Source organism: Capra hircus, chromosome 15 (genome assembly GCF_001704415.2).
Source record: "Capra hircus breed San Clemente chromosome 15, ASM170441v1, whole genome shotgun sequence".
Lineage (NCBI taxonomy): Eukaryota > Metazoa > Chordata > Mammalia > Artiodactyla > Bovidae > Capra > Capra hircus.
The window spans coordinates 18,670,716-18,689,818 of NC_030822.1; the positions used below are offsets into that span (position 1 = coordinate 18,670,716).

At 44.6% G+C, this 19,103-nt stretch overlaps 1 protein-coding gene across 3 annotated transcripts in view; it reads right to left on the reverse strand.

Moving 5' to 3' along the window:
• KIAA1549L (KIAA1549 like) overlaps positions 1-19,103 on the reverse strand; it is a 308,458-nt gene that overhangs the window by 48,117 nt on the left and 241,238 nt on the right. For all 3 annotated transcript variants that reach the window (XM_018059263.1, XM_018059262.1, XM_005690072.3), the window contains 2 exons: positions 16,077-16,255; positions 6,655-6,872 (listed from right to left, as the gene is read on the reverse strand). In XM_018059263.1, coding sequence (XP_017914752.1) covers positions 6,655-6,872; positions 16,077-16,255 — 397 coding nt within the window. The remainder of the gene's footprint in view (positions 1-6,654; positions 6,873-16,076; positions 16,256-19,103) is intronic.

The window sequence follows — 19,103 nt, forward strand, 5'->3', positions numbered from 1 at the left end:
CTGCAACCTCATCTAAAATTCTGCTGACTGCAAGGCCAGGGACTCTGCCTTGACCCTCTAGGACAGTGAACGCTGGAAGAACAAACTTGCTTTTGTTGGCTTTGTTGACTTAGCAGCCTCCTATTCCTTTTCACCTTTCTAATTTCACATGCAGGATTCCACGATGTGTCAACAAACACTGTGGATAATAAGCTTCTTAAACACGACTGACGATAGATTTTCTTTTCTACCTTCATCACAGTGGATTCCCTTCTGGGCTAAGGAGCCATAAACCGAAAGGCAATTTGGGGCCCATGCATCCATCCATTGCTGAGTGGCTAAAATGTACCAGGTAGGGTGGAAGAGAATGAGGATCCACAATGAGACGGACACAGCTCTGCTTTGCTGAGCTTACATTCTAAAGAGGTAGACAGACAATGTGCCTGGTAATTCCCAAAATAATAAGGGTGACAGATAGTGACTAGGATGTGGGGTGACTTTAGATCGGGTGGGTAGTCAGGGAAGGCCTCTCTAGAGAGGTGACATTTCGGTAGACACCTGAACAAGGCCAGCCACATACCAACCTGAACACAGAGCATTTCAGGCCTGGGAAGTTCACTTCAATTAATTTCAAAGTTAGTTTACAGTTATGGTCTAGCCTCATCAGGACTGATCAGTTTTGGACATCTTTTTAAAATCATGCCTTCTTCTAAAAAGGGGTGCCTCCTTCTAGAAAATTACTACTCAAGTGAGCCCCAGTAACTGCCAGGAGCATGCAGCCCCTCATAGCTGTTAGGGTGGCAGAGTGGTTGAGAATTACGGCTGCAAAATACAGGGAGGGAGATGGGCGGGAGGTTCCAGAGAGAGGGGACATATGTATACCTATGGCTAATTCATGCTGATATTTGGCAGAAAACAACAAAATTCTGTAAAGCAATTATCCTTCAATTAAAAAATAAAGTAAAAAAAACACACACACAGGGATACCCAAACCCCTTGTAGCTAAGAGTCTTTTCCGCATGCCCTTCCTCCTCCTGCTCAGTGGAAAAGTTCTGGAACAATCCAGGCTTCCATCAGTGCCAGTGCCATCACTTGCCCATGACGAGTGTGTTTGTTGGCTTGTTTATTTATTCCATTATTTTTACATGCAGGCATTTTCTAGCGCCCTGACCAGGGACTGAGGGTCACAGGTTCAGAGGCTCTACCCAGCTCACCCTAGGAAATGCATCCTTTTGTCATCACTGTTTTGTTTCTACTTGTCCTTAGAGGAATTTTTTTTTAGGAGGGGAAAGAACCAGTAACAGCGAGGGCTGTCGCTGGGCTTTTCTTTTTTGCACAGGAGGCAACTCAAGAGTGATGACTTTTTTGCAGGGTTTTATTCTGCAAAATTTGCAGAGTTTATCCCACATGATTTTGCAGGGTTTATCCCATATGATCTTGCAGGGTTTATCCCACAAAAGTAGGAGAAAATCACTGGCTACTTCCCTCTCATCCAACAGTAAGTTTTTCTCTGTAAATTATTTGCATTTCAGAGCGTCTACCTTCAGAGAACTCCCCTATTTTGTGTCTTGGTTCTAAGATTCTATCCATTTGTGGGTTCAAGGTAAAGAGGTTGTGTTATTGTCAGTGACTATGGAAGAAACCTGGGAGGTAAAGATACCTTTTTCATGACCCCATACCCAGTTAGTCAGAGCATGACATTCACACACTGCTAGTCTAGAACAGACATCAGAACCCCAAGGGCAAGACCCTACCCTTGCAATTAATCTAGGGGATAAAACATACACTATTAGACTGACTCTCTCACCAAGAGGAGCTTACACCTGTTTAGAGAGCCTCTGTGGTCTCTGCTCATCTGGCACCAGGACAAGCCTCTTTAGCTAAGGGCACTATGATGGCCAGCTTTTCTCCAGGGATAGGCATGTGACACAGGCCGGACAATCATAGCATCACAACCCCATGGCCATAAGAACTGGTCAGAGGGGGCACATGAGTTGGTCAAGTGCAACTAAGTCTCAAGGCTTTTGCTACAGCAATCAGGAAAGAGGCTTTCTCTTGGCATTGAGGTTTCTAAGAAGATAGGATGTAAGCCTAGAGTTGCTGGGAGCCAGTTTGCCACTATGAGGTAAGAGCCTGCCTGAAAAGGAGCCAGCAAAAAGTGAAGAAACAAGATAAACACGGAAGTCATTGTATGACCTCTTGGATCTAGCCGTGCTTGAAGCCTTGGCCTGTTCAGTGGTAAAATTTCCCCTTTATTGAGCCAGTTTGTGCTGGTTTTCCATTATTTGCAACCAAAAGAATCCTGACTAATATACGAGCTTCCCACCTAATGTTATAAACTGTGCCCTATAGTTATCTGCAAATAGAGGTGTCCTCTAGGAAAGGAGCACAGTCTTGTGAAACAGAATCTGTTCTGAGTGACTCATACTTTAAGGAAGACCCCAAAGAATTCTTTCCCTTGACCCAATTACAAATCATTCTTTGAAAAAGCAGACTCCATAACTGTCCTGAGATTGCCAATTAACCCATTTAGAAAAGATTTACTAATAACGGTGGTAGAAGAGTAAATACTAGGATTAGCAATTGACATTTAAGTAGGTTATTTTGGAAGTATTAGAAATACAATAGTGAGATTGTATAAGCCCTTTCGAGAACCTTGAACGTGGGTGTGCGCTTAGACACTGGCATACCCTCCAGTCTCCTTTTCCATCAAACACACTGCTCCATTATATACAGCTTAAAGGCTGCTGTTTAACATGAATCTCAATTAATCAGACTACCTATGTGTGCCTGCAACTACTTTAAAATAAACTGAGCTTTTGGGTAGAGAAATTACTTATTTTAATCAAATAGAGTTCCATTAGGTATATCATTTCCTATTGGTATTTTCCTATATTCTTTCAAAGTTAACAAATTTTAAAACTTGCAAAATCGAGGTATAAGTTTTTTAACCTCTGAAAATATTGTTGGGAGGAGGATGATGCATTTCATTTGGATTTTTTAGGAGGTTGGGATCAACCACTATAGTTTAAGAAAGTAGTTCCTGAACACCGTATTCTGTGGAGGCCTAGGGTTCCATAAAGATGGATTAGAAGGAGGAGGAGGAAGAGGAGGGGAAGGGGAAGAGAAGGGGGAGGAGGTCCTGCTTCTACTAGAGTAACTCTGTCTTTACAGGTTATTGCCTTAGCTTGGGTTCCTCCAGAAGTAAGCTCTGTGGTAATCTGAGTAGAAGTGGTTTATTTGGGAGAGGGTTCCAGGAAGCACAAGTTGAGAAGTGGGAAAATGAGAGAGGGAAGGGAAGGGGCCAATAAAGAATACGGTCTAGAGCAGGTCAATGTCTTGGGCATCTGGGGCTCAAACTTACTGGAGAAGTGTGGGAGATCATTATTCTTAAATGTAGGTTTCATTGTTATTCAGGTATGGTAAACGCAGCAGATCGGGGGATGACTGCCATTGAAGAGACAACTTGTATACTCACAGATCCCAAGAGGAAGGGGCATACTGCACTATAGAAGGGAAGCACCAGGGTCAGCACCAGGGTCACAGGAAGCACCAGGGTCAGTCACAAGGCAGGGGGAGTGCAAGGAGAATGTGGGCAGGAGCTTTTACTGTAGCTTTCATGGGAAAGAACTGGAAAGGGGTGATTTGCACAGGAGATTAGGGGCCAGAGTGCAGAGCCCCTGTGTGCAGGAGGCAGCTGGAGTCTGAGTCCTCGTTTGTTTGGTTTGTGTGTGACAGGTGCATTTACACATGAGAATTACTGTCCCTAGGAACTGGCGACCCAGCCCAGGGAGGGGCAGTTTCTCCAGGGGCCAGACCCCAGATGTCAAATCATCAAATACAGAAAGCAGAAAATGTGGTTATTACAACAGTGTCGAGTTCTCTTGCCAGGGGTGTTTATCTATCCGTCCCCAACTGTCACGGACTGCAGCTGCTCCAGAGCACGTTAACTACCCGACACTTCTGCTGGGGGAGCTCATATCAGTCACAGATGTTCACGGTAAGAAGGATGCTGCTGGCCTATAGGGGGCTGAGGGGACATACAGGGGGCCTCTGATAGCACCTGCCTCAGTTATATTATGTACTTTGTATCTCTGAAGACTTGAAGAGTTTATAACATAAAAATGGGGGTGTGCTCTGACTTAAAAAAAGCTGTGAAAACTCTTTGAAAGGGGATCAGGATGAGTCAACATTTGGAATCTAAATTTTGATTTGATTTATTTAGCTCTCAGGGTAAGATGCTGGTTATTGACGCTATCTCTGGCCTAGAGAATGGGTTCCTTACTCGTGCCTTACAGGGGCTGGTCACTGAGAGCAGACCCTCTAGAGAGCTGAACTGTGAATGGTAACTAACAGGTATGTCTCACCTGTGATAACAGGTGACATACAACGGGCAGCAGTGGACAGTGCAGGGAGTCAACAGCAGAGTGTGACAAGAAGAGTGCTTGAGGGACTTCCCTGGTGGTCCAGAGGCTATGACTCTGTGCTCCCAATGCAGGGGGCCTGGGTTCAATCCCTGGTCAGGGAACTAGATCCCACATGCGCAACTAAGCATTTGCAGGTGTCAACTAAAGATCCCTCATGCAGCAACTAAGACCCAGTGTAACCAAATAAATATGTTTGAAAAGAAGAATAGCGTCCAAGAGCTTACTAAGTCTCTTTCTTGACATTAATCTTTCTCTTCTCATCCCCATCTCTTGCTGATCTCATCTCCCTTTCTACCCCCACCCCACCTGATTTGTGGTTATCTCTAATTTTCCCTTAACTGATCACATTTTTAAAATTAAATCCTTTCTTCAACAGACATTTACTAAGAATTGCCTGTATATTCCCAGCATCAGCAGGCTAGCAAAAGGCCTTAGGAAACTGGCCTGGCCTTTTGTTAGGCAGTGGAGATGCACCTCTCCAGAAAAATGTTTTGTTCATTCTCCTTATCAAATGTCTTCACTGAAAATTGTATTTAACTCTCAAATAATTTCCAAGCTAAGTTTCACATACTTGTACATGATTTTTGATTCAGTTTCCAAATATCAGCAGGAAACCCAAGAAAAAATAAATCCCCACTCCAGTCTATAAAAGACCCCTGAAGTAAAAAGTCCCAAAGTGTGAAGTAAAAGGCAAAGACGCCCCCAGCCTCCCAATAAAATCCACAGATGTCCCTCCCTTTTTTCCACAGTTATCAACATGGGGTACGTGCACTGTGTTCCCATCACAGTGTGATTTTACACCAACAGCTTGTCGTCCCCACCAAGACTAATAAGAAGCCTGGAAAATGAAGCACTGGCTTAGAATCCCCTCTTTTCATTTTAAAAATAAATCATGCAGGTTCCATTCATAAAATTTAGTCCCCACTCCCAGCTGGACTATGTGGCTTCCATCTAAGCCCATCACATAGTCATTTTGGCTTTTAATAAATACCTACTCAGTCCAGGAACCATCCTGTCCTCCCCAGGGACCTCTCTAGAGGCTGTGTCTGTGAAGGCCATGGTTTGGGTTGGAGCACTGGCAGCTCTGAGTCAAGGGGCAGCTGCCAAGGAGAACGTGTATTTGGAAGAGTTGGTCTCAAGTCATGAAAATGCTTCTGGGGGAAGTGCCTCAGAGGGGAAGGCAAAGAAGAGAAGTGGGTGTATTGCACTTTGCTGACATTTACCCCTTTACCCTCAGAGGGTAAAGAAACTGCCTGCAATGTGTAGGAGATCGGGGTTGAATCTCTGGATTGGAAGATCCCCCTGAAAAAGGGAATCGCAACCCACTCCAGTGTTCTTGCCTGGAGAATTCCATGGACAGAGGAGTTTGGCAGCTACAGTCCATAGAATCAGACCTGACTGAGTGACTAATACACACACACACCCCTTTTCCTAGTAGGTGAAGCCACTCCCTGCTGAGTTAGAAGCAAAGTTTAACCACCAGGTTGAAGGTTGTCAATTTCAACTACCAGGCCTATCCCTCCCTTGCTAGGGCAGGCCTGCCTTTTAAGCTGAGCATCTCACATTTCAAACATCCATCGCACTTGTGAGCAAGAAACTCTTGGGTTCGTCTTTCTCTCCCATTAGGGCTTAAGTTCCATAAAAGCAGAGACTGGGCTGTTCGGCCCACCATAAAATATTGAATGAATGAACCCATGACCTTGACAGTATTCAGCATCATGCCTGGTGCCCAATACAGAGTAGGAGACAATAAATGTCAAATGGACAAGTCTATGAATTAAAGACAGGAACCCAGCAAGGAGATTGGAGTAGCTGTGCAGTAAGTATTGATTGAAGCTGAATAAAAAGGTGAGGCATGGATTCTGTTTTTCTTATGCAAGAGACACTAAAATCATTGATGAATACACTGTCCCTTGTTCTGGAAGTTGCATAACCAGGTGGGTGATAATTACATGTGAACCCAGCTCTGAAACAGCTACAGGTTTGAAAACATCATTAAAAGCTAAGGGACAATTACGGTTGTTTGCATAAGTGTTGTTTTTCAGTGGTTTTAATTTTATTCTCTTCCAGACTCATTGTGGAACTCCTGCTTGTAGAGACCAGTGCGGCCCAGACCAGCAGCCTGCAAAGATGAGAGTCCTCAGGTGACAAATAGAACCAGAGACCTGGACGGTACTGCCCAAGGTACCCCCTACCCTCATCCCACCAATGATACAGCGACCCCCGGAGAATCCCTTAAGAACTGCACCTGTTTTTAGCCTCGGTGAATGGGGCACACAGTTCTGGGTCTGGATCCAAGACGTGCTCAATTTCCTTTGGTGCTTTTTCATACATCTTTTTCCTTTCTGTCTGAGCCTTGCTAGCCTCCACCGGGGGGAAGTCATAGTAACCCTTCCTCTTGGCTTTGAGGCGCAGCTTGTTCCGATAGTGCTCGATGTCTGACTTCTGCTTCAGGGCTTTGTTCACCTGGGGAGAGAAACAGTCTCATCATGCGTGGTGCCCAATACACAGCAGGTGACAACGACTGTCATGTGAAGAAACAAGTCTATGGCTGTTTAGCTGATGCCCAGCTGGGTAAGACCACCAGCTCTGGAAGGGCTAGAGTTGGGATGAATGGGGTGGGAAAGAGGAGTAGACGTCCTGCTTGCAAGGTCTCCCCGCTCTATCAACCTGCCCTTGAAAGCTTATTTTTGTCAGTCTATAGCTTCGTTGTTGTTGTTTAGTTGTTCAATCACGTTTGCTCTTTTGCAACCCCATAGACTGTAGCCCACCAGGCTCCTCTGCCCATGGGTCTTCTGGGAAAGATTACTGGAGTGGGTTACCATTTCTTCCTCCAGGGGATCTTCCAACCCAGGGATCGAACCCATGTCTCCCCATCTCCTGCACTGCAGGCGCATTCTTTACTGCTAGGTAATTTTGAAGGCTTGCATGGCCATTATTGCCAACTGGTTCCTGCTCACCTGTCAAAGATACGGATGACTGCACTAAATAAATTAACAAATGATATGAAAATGTTATGTCCACAAACAGAGCTGAATGAAACCTGCCTGATACTAACTGAACAATATGGAGAACCGTTGGAGCTGTTTGCAGTCAGACTTGACTACATCTGTATAATCATGTATAAAGTAGAGAGCATTTTCATAGCTAAGATTTCAAGGAACAATCATGGAAAGGCTGGTAAATGTGGGGATGACATCCACCTGGCAATTGAGGAAACTAAGAGTCAAAAAGGCTAAGTTAGTAAAGCGAAGAGTTGGGACCCCTAGTGAACTAAGAGCTCCCTTTACAGATTCTGTGCTGTGCCATCACTGTGGTGACTTATATGCACGATGTCTTCTTAACCTTCATGACAACCCATAATCAGAGGTGGGGTCAGGGTTTCACCTCGGACAGTCTGTCAGAGTTCAGAGTCTGCACATTTAGCTGTTAAATACCCTGCCCCTCAGGATGAGAAGACAAAGAAGTACAGAAGGTCCAATGTCTAAGCCCCTGGACTGTAGATTCTGCCCAGGGAGTGGCTGGGGGCTGGGGTTGGTGTGGGCTTGCCAGAATTGGGGCTTTCCATTTGGAAGATGCTCAAGGCAATAGTCAATCGGCAGAGCATTGAAGCTGCATGCAGAGCTGGCAAAAATCCAGAGGCCCAGACCTGCTGAATCAGAATCTTCAAGAGTGAGGCTTGGGCATCTGTAGTTTGCAAAAGTCCCAGAGCTGACTCTGGTCCCATACCTGGGTAGGAAACCTCTGGCACTGATCAGTGGTTTTCAGATTATATTCCGTGGATTTGTGGAAGATCAGTAGACAATCCTAGAATTAGGAGTCTTGCCCTCCAAAAGCCAAGACACAGCTATTTTCATATTGCTTTAGCAAGTTTAGGGACCTGGGCTAAGAACTGTTGCCCGAGGGCTCCAGGAGGGTCCTCAGGAGTCAGGGAAGTGCAGGGGCAGCAAGAAGACTGGGCTGAGCTGCTGGTCCTCGTTCCCAATCAACAGAGCAGCCACCCACGCTCCCGTTTGCTGTCTGTGTTGGACTCCCACAAAACAGTGTGTTTGCAGAAAGAATTAGGGGCTGAGAGAAGACTTAAGGTCCAGCGGTCTCAGAAACTTGAGGTCGGATCCCCAGGTCAGGCTCTGCTGAGCTTCTGAAGACATGTGAGAAGTACAGAGGTGGTGAGGCCAGGGAGGACAGGAGGAACTGCCTGGAGGCCCCAGGGGACACAGCAGAGGAGATTCCTTACTGCTGCAGCCAATGCCAAGGGAGGAAGAGGGGGTGGGGGAGGGTACAGCTGCCTCACCTCCTTCTGTGTCCCTCCTGGACCTGAAAGTCCCCCCGGTAGCAGGGTCCAAAGCCTGGAATTCTGGGCTTCCAGCCATCGGGCCCATGAATCCCTGACTCACTGTCCACATTGCTGACGATACTTTAGATTAAGCTCTTTTTCTTCTTAAGTCTCTTCTATTTGGATAATGAACTTAAACTCTGCTAGGACATCAGGACTCCAAAAACTAAGGCTGGCAGTACTACCTTCTGCAGAGGGAACTGCTTGCTCCCCTCTGTCCTCTGGGTCCCCCGGCTGCCATTGGGAAGCGTGGGAGCAGGGTCCCCTCTTGAGCCAAACTTAAGTAAGTTTGCCAGCAACACAGGGGAAGAATCTCCTTTTAAAGTCAATCTCTCTCTCTCTCACTCATTCCCAACTCTTCATGAAACATTTACCAGAGTTCACTGGTTTTATATGCAAACACCCTTGGGAGGATAATTCTGTTGCTTTCAGTCATTTACATTTTAATGATGGTGCGGCATAAAGCTGGGGCTAAGGGGATAGGTTCTGGAACCAGATCAACTGCCTGGGTTTAAATCTCAGCTCTGTCTTTCCCTAGCTGGGTGACCCTGAGCACATTACTTAACTTCTCTGTGCCTCAGATTCTTTTGATGTAAGAGGGAGATAATACTACTGCCCTCGTAGAGCTGTTGTGAGGACTGCAGGAGTTCACACGCACCGCATGCTTGCAATATGGCCAGGCACTGAGACCAACTCTAAAACAGGCTATCTATCTTACATATGGGAATGAATATGTTTCCACACTACTCTCTCCATTCATCTTGAAGATTTTTATGAAGAACAGAATGTAAAAATAATTTCATTATATCTTTTGTATATTGAAAAAAATCTTATTACCATTAATGTGGGTTATGCAGGGTTCATTTTCATCAAAGACTAAGGGAAAAGGAGTCTGACAGAGACAAGGGGAGGGGAAATGAGTGGCTTTGGGAGCACAGAGCACTAAAGTGAGTAGGCTTGGGTGGAGTGGGGCAGTCGAGGGGGCTTTGGGCTGAACAGCATGGGTGCAGCACTTTGGGGGCTGGGGGTTCAGGGGAGGAGTGGGACAAAGAAAGGAAGGCGGACAGGCCACGTCTACGCTGCTGTCTTAGAATGTCCCTGTTCCTTCTTGCCCATGGGAGTTACTCTGGTTGTTTTTTCTGGCTCTTGTTTCAAGAAGGAGAGAGGAAGGGGCAACCCAGCTGCAAGAAGCAGCTGTGACAATACAAACCAATACCTGGGGGCTTTGAGGGTTAGATACAGCAATAGCTGTATATGGTTAACAAGCAGTGGTGAGAGTGTGGTGCTTTATGAAAACCCATCCATGCAGCTAGCTCAGAAGCCAGGAGCCTGAGCACCTATATATATCCCATCCTCTAGGATAAACTCTCAAACGCCCAGGACATGGTTCAGTGTGCAAGCAGAGATTCCAGTCCTGACACTTTGCACTGCTAGGTGGTTCTAGCAATGCGTTCATCCAGGGGTAAGATACGTGTCAACTGATGTACAAAGCCAGCGGTTCACCAACTAGAGGCCACATGTTATGTAGATGCTTTACTTTTACAAGGTTTAAAGAAACAAACTGAGGGATATATTTTTTCCTAACTCTTGCAAAGATCTCCCCAACCTGGGTCCTGATGGTATCTTTAGGCTGGCAGCATCTCACAAGTCTTTAATTGTTCCCTCATTCCACTTGCCACTGAGAAACCCAGCAAAGAGAAGAAGCTAGCATGACACCCTCTGAGCCAGGAATCCATTTCTGGAATCTCTCCTAAGATGACATTCCAAGAGAATTTCAAAGTCAGAGATGAAAGTTAATATCGTCAGTAATCAGACATATCAGTATCAGGTACTTCTTGATTCCATGGCCATGAAGGGGCACATCATTGCCATGAATATGTGAAAAATTCATAACCTCAACCCAATCATAAGAAAACACCAGACAAATCCAAACTGAGGGACATTCTACACAGTAACTGGCCAGTACGCTTCAAAAGAATAACAGTCATGAAGAACAAAATGGTCACAGAGGATGGAGGAACTCTCCCAAACTTGAACTACCCCAAACTTGTTTGGGAGGAGACTCAAGAGACAATTAAATGCCACCTGGGATCCTGGATTGGATTACAGAACAGAGAACGGACATGAGAGGAAAACCGGTGAATTTCAAATGAGGTCTGCACATTATTCAACAGTATTGCACCAATATTATGTTCCTGGGCTGGATCATTTTTTATGGTTACACAAGGTGTTCATATTAGGGGTAGCAGGTAAACAACTAGCTGGATAAAGGAATTCTCTGTACTATTACGGCAACTCTTTTGTAAATCTAAAGTTATTCTCAAAATAAAAAGTTTCTATAAGTCATCCACAAAAACTAAAACCAAAAAATACCTGGTTTGAACAACGGGAGAGTAGTTTCCCAATCAATGGTGCACTTACTCAATCAAGACATTCACAACGATGGTCAGAAAGACAACAGCAACACAACCAGTGCTTAAGATACAAGATATAAGGTGGTCTGAATATGATAAGATTCTAAAATACACATGAGTTTGAGCAACAGCTTGAAGAGAAGGTGGAAAACATGAAAACAGAGGATATGTTAGGGTAGTGAAATTGAGTGCTCTTTCTTATTTTCTGAATTTTGTATGCTGTTATTCGTTTACTTTAAAATAATCTTTAAAAGAATTACCTACAATTAATAAAAAGAAAATTTATGGCTTTGAGGCTGTATTTTCTTCACTTAAACAAGCTGCCTATAAGAGAAGGAGGAAAATGATAAAATAATCTGCCTAAAATGTCACAAGGCAGCAAATTACAGAGAACAGTCCAGGGCTCTTTTTCAATCCAGATGCCAGCAAGGTCTATTCCTTCAACTACCAAAATGTGACATGTATACATTTCTGGACAGGGAGAATGCTACTCTGTTCTCCTGTGACAGTGTGATGGGTCTGGCTGAAAAAGAGAGTGGAAAATTAGATTTAGCTGACATCTGGAATCTGTCCCCATTGCTAAGCTGGGATGAAAAGATCCAGGCATGGCAGCCATCACCTGGGTCCATACTGGGTAGAGGGTCTTAATGAAGAATAATTACCAGTGCATCAATGATAACCTCAGAGGCCTCTAATCTGGGGCTTGAGTGTCAGTGGCAGAAGTGGGCCCAGGGAAAGATTCAGTGGCTGTGATTGTCTTTGAGAAGATATATAGGTTCCCAAATTGTAGGGCCTAAGGGCCCTAAGTACTTGATCAATGAATCCTGGATGGTTAGCTGACTAATGATGAAGTATGCTCAGTCACTATATAGCATATCTATTTCTGCTTTATTGACTATGCCAAAGCCTTTGACTGTGTGGATCACAATAAACCGTGGAAAATTCTGAAAGAGATGGGAATACCAGACCACCTGACCTGCCTCTTGAGAAATCTATATGCAGGTCAGGAAGCAACAGTTAGAACTGGACATGGAACAACAGACTGGTTCCAAACAGGAAAATGAGTACGTCATGGCTGTACATTGTCACCCTGCTTATTTAACTTATATGCAGAGTACATCATGAGAAACGCTGGACTGGAAGAAACACAAGCTGGAATCAAGATTGCCGGGAGAAATATCAATAACCTCAGATATGCAGATGACACCACCCTTATGGCAGAAAGTGAAGAGGAGCTAAAAAGCCTCTTGATGAAAGTGAAAGAGGAGAATGAAAAAGTTGGCTTAAAGCTCAACATTCAGAAAACAAAGATCATGGCATCTGGTCCCATCACTTCATGGCAAATAGATGGGGAAACAGTGGAAACAGTGTCAGACTTTTTGGGGGGGCTCCAAAATCACTGCAGATGGTGACTGCAGCCATGAAATGAAAAGACACTTACTCCTTGAAAGAAAAGTTATGACCAACCTAGATAGCATATTGAAAAGCAGAGATATTACTTTGCTAACAAGGTCCGTCTAGTCAAGGCTATGGTTTTTCCTGTGGTCATGTATGGATGTGAGAGTTGGACTGTGAAGAAGGCTGAGAGCCGAAGAATTGATGCTTTTGAACTGTGGTGTTGGAGAAGACTCTTGAGAGTCCCTTGGACTGCAAGGAGATCCAACCAGTCCATTCTGAAGGAGATCAGCCCTGGGTATTCTTTGGAAGGAATGATGCTAAAGCTGAAACGCCAGTACTTTGGCCACCTCATGCGAAGAGTTGACTCATTGGAAAAGACTCTGATGCTGGGAGGGATTGAGGGCAGGAGGAGACGGGGACGACAGAGGATAAGATGGCTGGATGGCATCACCAATTCGATGGATATGAGTCTGAGTGAACTCCAGGAGATGGTGATGGACTTGGAGGCCTGGTGTGCTGTGATTCATGGGGTCGCAAAGAGTCGGCCACGACTGAGCGGCTGAGCTGAACTGAACTGCTGCTCAGTCACTCATTTGTGCATGACTCTGTGACCCTATGGACTGTAGCCCTCTAGGCTCCTCTGTCCATAGGATTCTCCAGGTAAGAATACTGGAGTGGATTTCCATTTCCTACTCCAGGGGATCTTCCTGACCCAGGGAACAAACCTGCATCTCCTACATCTTCTGCATTGGCAGGTGGGTTCTTTACCACTAGCACCACCTGAAAGCTAATGATGATGGTATAATAATAACATATTTGTTGTATGTTAGACAATATTCTATGTGCTTTATGCATATTAACTCATTTGATCCTCACAACAGTCCCATTGTACAGATAGAGATACTGAGGCACAGAGAATTTAAGCTGTTGGTGATGGACAGGGAGGCCTGGTGTGCTGCGGTTCATGGTGTCACAAAGAGTCGGACACGACTGAGCGACTGAACTGAACTGAACTGAAGGTCACGCAGATGTTAAGTAGAAGAGCCAGGACTCACATTCTTGTAGCGTGGCTGGAGAGTCCATACTCTTTCAAGCAAAGTGCTCTTTTTTACTGATGGGCCACAGTAAGTCAAAGGGAGGGAAGGAGTGCTGGACAGGGAGCCAGGGGACCTGATCCTCATGCTGTCACAATAACCTGCAGTGTGACTCTGATTAAGCCTCCTGAGCCCTCTGACTTCCATTTCTTTGTCTAAAAAAAAATGAGAAAGTTGGGATACAAGTGCTCTATGAGTCCACAACCAGTTAAGTTCTTTTTATTTTTAATTATCTATTTATTTATTTTTATTTTTGGCTGCCCTGTGCAGCTTGTGGGAGCTTAGTTGCCCAACTAGGGATCAAACCCAGGCCCACATAAGTGAAAGTGTCAAGTCTTAAGCACTGGACCTCCAGGAAATTCCCAGTTAAGTTCTTTATAAAAACTGATAAACATCAACTCATCATCCCTCTAGGCAGTTCAGGCTTTCTGTCGAGAAAACAGAAGGAGCTTCCTGGATCAGGTCTATAACAGGCTTTTTCACGTGGCCTGGATGGGGGATGTGGACAAGCCGCTGAAGGGTGTTTACAGTACCCAGCTGTATGGGGTCGTGGTGTGTTCCTCAAGGTGTGGTGGGAAAGAGCCTTTAAAGTTTTGGAAATCTCCCACCCAGCGCAGGTAACCATAGCCGGCTGGGTATTAACAAACAAAGTGAATAACCAAACTGCAGAATGACAACAGAGAATAACAATGAAATTGTGTGTGTGTGCATGCATGTGTGAGGTATTCACAAGGAGGTTCCATCAGCATGGCCTTAAGGGATCATAAACATCTTCAGCCCACTGACCATTCTGCTGCAGAAGATGGAGAAATGGCAGCTAATTTTTACCCAATTTACTCTCTTGTTCTCCCCTAAACTGCCTCTATCTATCATCTATCTCCATCCACCCATCCAACCATCCGTTTTTCTTTGGTGAAATCTCTGATGTGCAGTACTAATCTTTTTAAGACTTAGGAAAATTGACTAACATCACACTATTCATTGATATTCCTCCTGGAAGCACGCAAAGGTTGCTTCAAGCTTGCTCATTCACACCAGTCAGAATGGCAGCAATCCAAAAGTCTACAAGCAATAAATGCTGGAGAGGGTGTGGAGAAAAAGGAACCCTCTTACACTGTTGGTGGGAATGCAAACTAGTACAGCCACTATGGAGAACAGTGTGGCGATTCCTTAAAAAATTGCAAATAGAACTGCCTTATGACCCAGCAATCCCACTGCTAGGCATACACACTGAGGAAACCAGAATTGAAAGAGACACATGTACCCCAATGTTCATCGCGGCACTGTTTATAATAGCCAGGTCATGGAAACAACCTAGATGTCCATCAGCAGATGAATGGATAAGAAAGCTGTGGTACATATACACAATGGCATATTACTCAGCTATTAAAAAGAACGTATGTAAGTCGGTTCTAATGAGGTGGATGAAACTGGAGCCTATTATACAGAGTGAAGTAAGCCAGAAAGAAAAACACCAATATAGTATACTAACACATATATATGGAATTTAGAAAGATGGTAATGATAACCCTCTATGCGAGACAGCAAAAGAGACACAGATGTATAGAATCGACTTTTAGACTCTGTGGGAGAGGGAGAGGGTGGGATGATTTGGGAGAATGGCATTGAAACATGTATACTATCACGTAAGAAACAAATCGCCAGTCTATGTTCGATGTAGGATACAGGATGCTTGGGGCTGGTGCACGGGGATGATCCAGAGAGATGATATGGGATGGGAGGTGGAAGGGGGGGTCAGGATTGGGAACTCATGTACACCTGTGGCTGATTCATGTGAATGTATGGCAAAACGAACCAAAGTAAAATAAAGTAAAAATAAAAATAAATAAATTTTAAAAAAGGAATCTAAAAAAAAAGAAATAAAAGTCATTTCAAAGCCTATGTAGTGGGCCACATTCCCTGTCCATATCTCCTCTGGTCCCCTATCATTTTCAGCTCTCTCCATCCCCACTGCCACAGATACCCCATCATGACCACTTTAGTGGTGTTATCAAGAAAGGAAGCAGGCTGTGTGAGTGAGGGATTAGGGAAGCAGAATTTTGGATATTTCTCTTCATAATGACAGTTTTTTATAAAGTCCCCTATGGGCTTTCTGGCCTGGAGAATTCCATAGACTGTACAGTCCGTGGGGTCACAAAAAGTTGGACACGACTGAGCGACTTTCACTTCACTTCATTTCATGGACTTTCTGATGAAGGTGGAAAACGCTCCAAAAATATCACTCAACAAACTGGTTTGGGGTGACCGGTGTCCTGACTCGTTCCACTGAGGCCTGCACATGCAGAGGGAAAAATGACCCACAGAGCCCAGTACACCTGCACCCGGGGCCCCCAGGGCTCCTCCCTGGTCCACATTCACAGAGGCCTGGCTGCACCCACGCTCTCCCGCTCTGTCCTGGGGTGCTCACCTCGCCATTGAGGACAGCCGGCTCCTGGCTCCTGTCCGAGGCAGGGTGCACCACGGGGAGGGCTGTGGGCTTTATTCCGATGAGATGCACAGACCCAGAAGACGTGTCAAAAGGATCCACAGCCACCTTGCCAGAGTTGTCAAAAAGGACCGCTCCTTCCTCTTCATCACTCGCCGGCACTAAAGCACAACATAAACACATTGATTTTCTGTTGTAGGGGAGCTGCGCCATCGTGGGAGAATGTATGTCAGGCTCACAGCCTAAGGACATCATTTTACTCAAAATGACCTCAGGAACAACAGTGTCTGGTTCGGTGCCAACGGCTCACTGCTGCTGGTGGCTTTCTCTTAAAATTTACTATCTATACTCTTCACCCCGCCACTGGTTTGAATTTAAATGGCAAAACCATTCCTTCAAAACTGTGATAGAACACATTTGGGGGGAAAAAAAGTTAATTTTTTCTCTATATTTGAGTCGGAGATGGGGAAAGTGCCATTTGGCCAAACTTGGCACCTATTCTTAAAATATGATAATCAAGACAATAACAGCACTCAGTTAGTCTCTGCCACCAAAGCCACCCATTTTCGCATTGCATAAAGGTTATGAGTCTTCCCTGGTCAACCAGCCACAGTAATTGCTGCTGAAACTTTTTTCCCCTTGAAGATTATTTCTCCAGTGACTAAGGTTTTGGTTTCTTTCATTTGTCTAAAACAAAAGAAAGCTAAGAAATAATCACTGAGAAATGAATTTAAAGCTACAGTGAAAGTCACTCAGTCGTGTCCGACTCTTTGCAACCCCATGGACTGTATAGTCCATGGAATTCGCTAGGCCGGAATACTGGAGTGGATAGCCTTTCCCTTCTCCAGGGGATCTTCCCAACCCAGGGATTGAACCCAGGTCCCCTGCATTGCAGGTGGATTCTTGACCAGCTGAGCCACAAGGGAAGCCCTTAAAGCTACAGGCAACTCCCCTAATTACCTACAGCGATTTGCACCTACACTCTGTTAAACTAATGCTCCCCTCTGACAGAGGGTTCTGCTGCAATTGCTGAAGGACAGCCGTCTGCATTGTGCGTCCATAGATAGGCTGATGGAGAATGTTCCAGGGCCGGGGGAACCTTGCTGATTTACTTAAAGCACATTCCCATTAAATATCTATATGAACGACAGTTTACTAAGCATGGCTCAGCAAGAGATAAATGAAGCCCGTTCAAACAACCAACCCAGTAAGCAACTTAGGAGCAAAATAGGTGTTATATAAAATATGAATGTAATAGAAGTATATTCATCTTTCCTCCTGTCTCACGAGGTTGGGATTTCATTTAAATTATTGAGAAACATCTGTCACTTATCATAATCACAGAAGATTTGTCAAATTAAGCCAAGTTGCTATTTTTACAAAAGTAGTTAAAACTCTTCGTAGTCTAACCATGGGTTATACCTGGAATATTTGGGGTGCTGTGGACTTATTTATAAATAGGTCACCGATGAGCCAATGACAGAGGAAGATCTTTATTCAGATGTGTTACCAGATGCATATATCATTTTAGAATGTAGTTTTGCTAGGCAGTTCTTGCTTTCCCATCATAATCTCCCTCCCAGACAACTGCTATGAAGTTCAGGATGACACCAAGATGACTTGGTGTATCCAACATGTACTCCAAGATGGCACCAAGTAATTCTCACATCATAGTCACATAGGACTAACCTGTGTAACAAATAGGTAACTGCAGAAATGACAGTGTATTGCTTCCAAGTCTAGGTCATTAAAAAAGCATTGTTGCTTCTGCCTTGCTCTCTCTTGGATGACTCCTTACTCTAGGGGAAGCCTGCTGCCATGTTATGAGACCACTAAAGTAGCCCTACGGAGAGGTCGATTTGGCAGGAAACAGACTCCTGCCAACAACTGTGATAGTGTAACCTTTTGATGGTTACAGCTCAGCCTAACATCTTGACTGCAACCTCATGAGATACTCGGAGCCAGAATCACCCCATTAAGCCATTTCTGAATTCCTGACCCACAGACATTATGTGAGATACTAAATTTAGATAGTCATTTTTGGTGGCTAGGTGTTGGGGTAGTTTGTTACACAGCTATAAGTAACTAATACACTTCCTAAACAAGCCCCCTCCTCTGAGCTGCCACTCGGCTCCTCCTGCCTCTAAAATACACATTCCACTAGCAGCAAGGATGGATTATCTTTTCAGGAGATAACCAGATCACAGCACTCCTTTGATCAGAACCCTCTGAAGGCTTCATCTCTCTCAGAGTAAAACCAAGAGTCTTTACTGTGACCTACAAAGTTCTGTACCATGTGGCCCTGGCCACCTTGCTGAGCCCATTTCCCAACTCTCCCCTGAGTCAGCCTGCTCCAGCCACAATGGCCTTTTGAACACAGCAGGCTTGTTCCCACCTCCAGGATTTTGCATTTACTATGCCTTCTGCTCAGACTGCTCTTTCCATGATTCTTTACCTGCCTAGTTCCTTCTTATTTTTCAAGTTGCTGCTTTAAAAAGACTTTCTTTATCCACCAGTCTAAAATAACTCACCTCATCCGTCTATTATTTCTGCATTGCCTTTATCATTATTGTTGTATTGATTTAATCTGCTCCCATCCCCTGCCACTAGAACATAAGCTCCATTCGTGCCCATCTTTTTAATGTCTAATGCTTTTGCCTTTAACAATGTCTTACACACAGTTGGCTTTCAATAGGGATTTGCTGAATGAGTGAAGGAAGGACTAAAATTTCCTGACTTGGAAAAGGAGATGCTGTTAGTACCTGCAAAACCAGTAAACGTGTAGAAGTTAAAGTCTTGCCATCATGAAACCATTCAGAGGTTGAAAAGATGGTCCTTCACATTTTTATTGCTTCCAAATTGTGATACTCTTACTTCCCACCCCATGGTCAGGTAAAAGGGGGAGCATAACTATAATAGGACAGGAAAAGGATACCCTGGAAACTACAAACTGCAGCTCTTTTCCATCGTTACTTAAAGTCATATTTAGATTCACACAATAATTCCTCT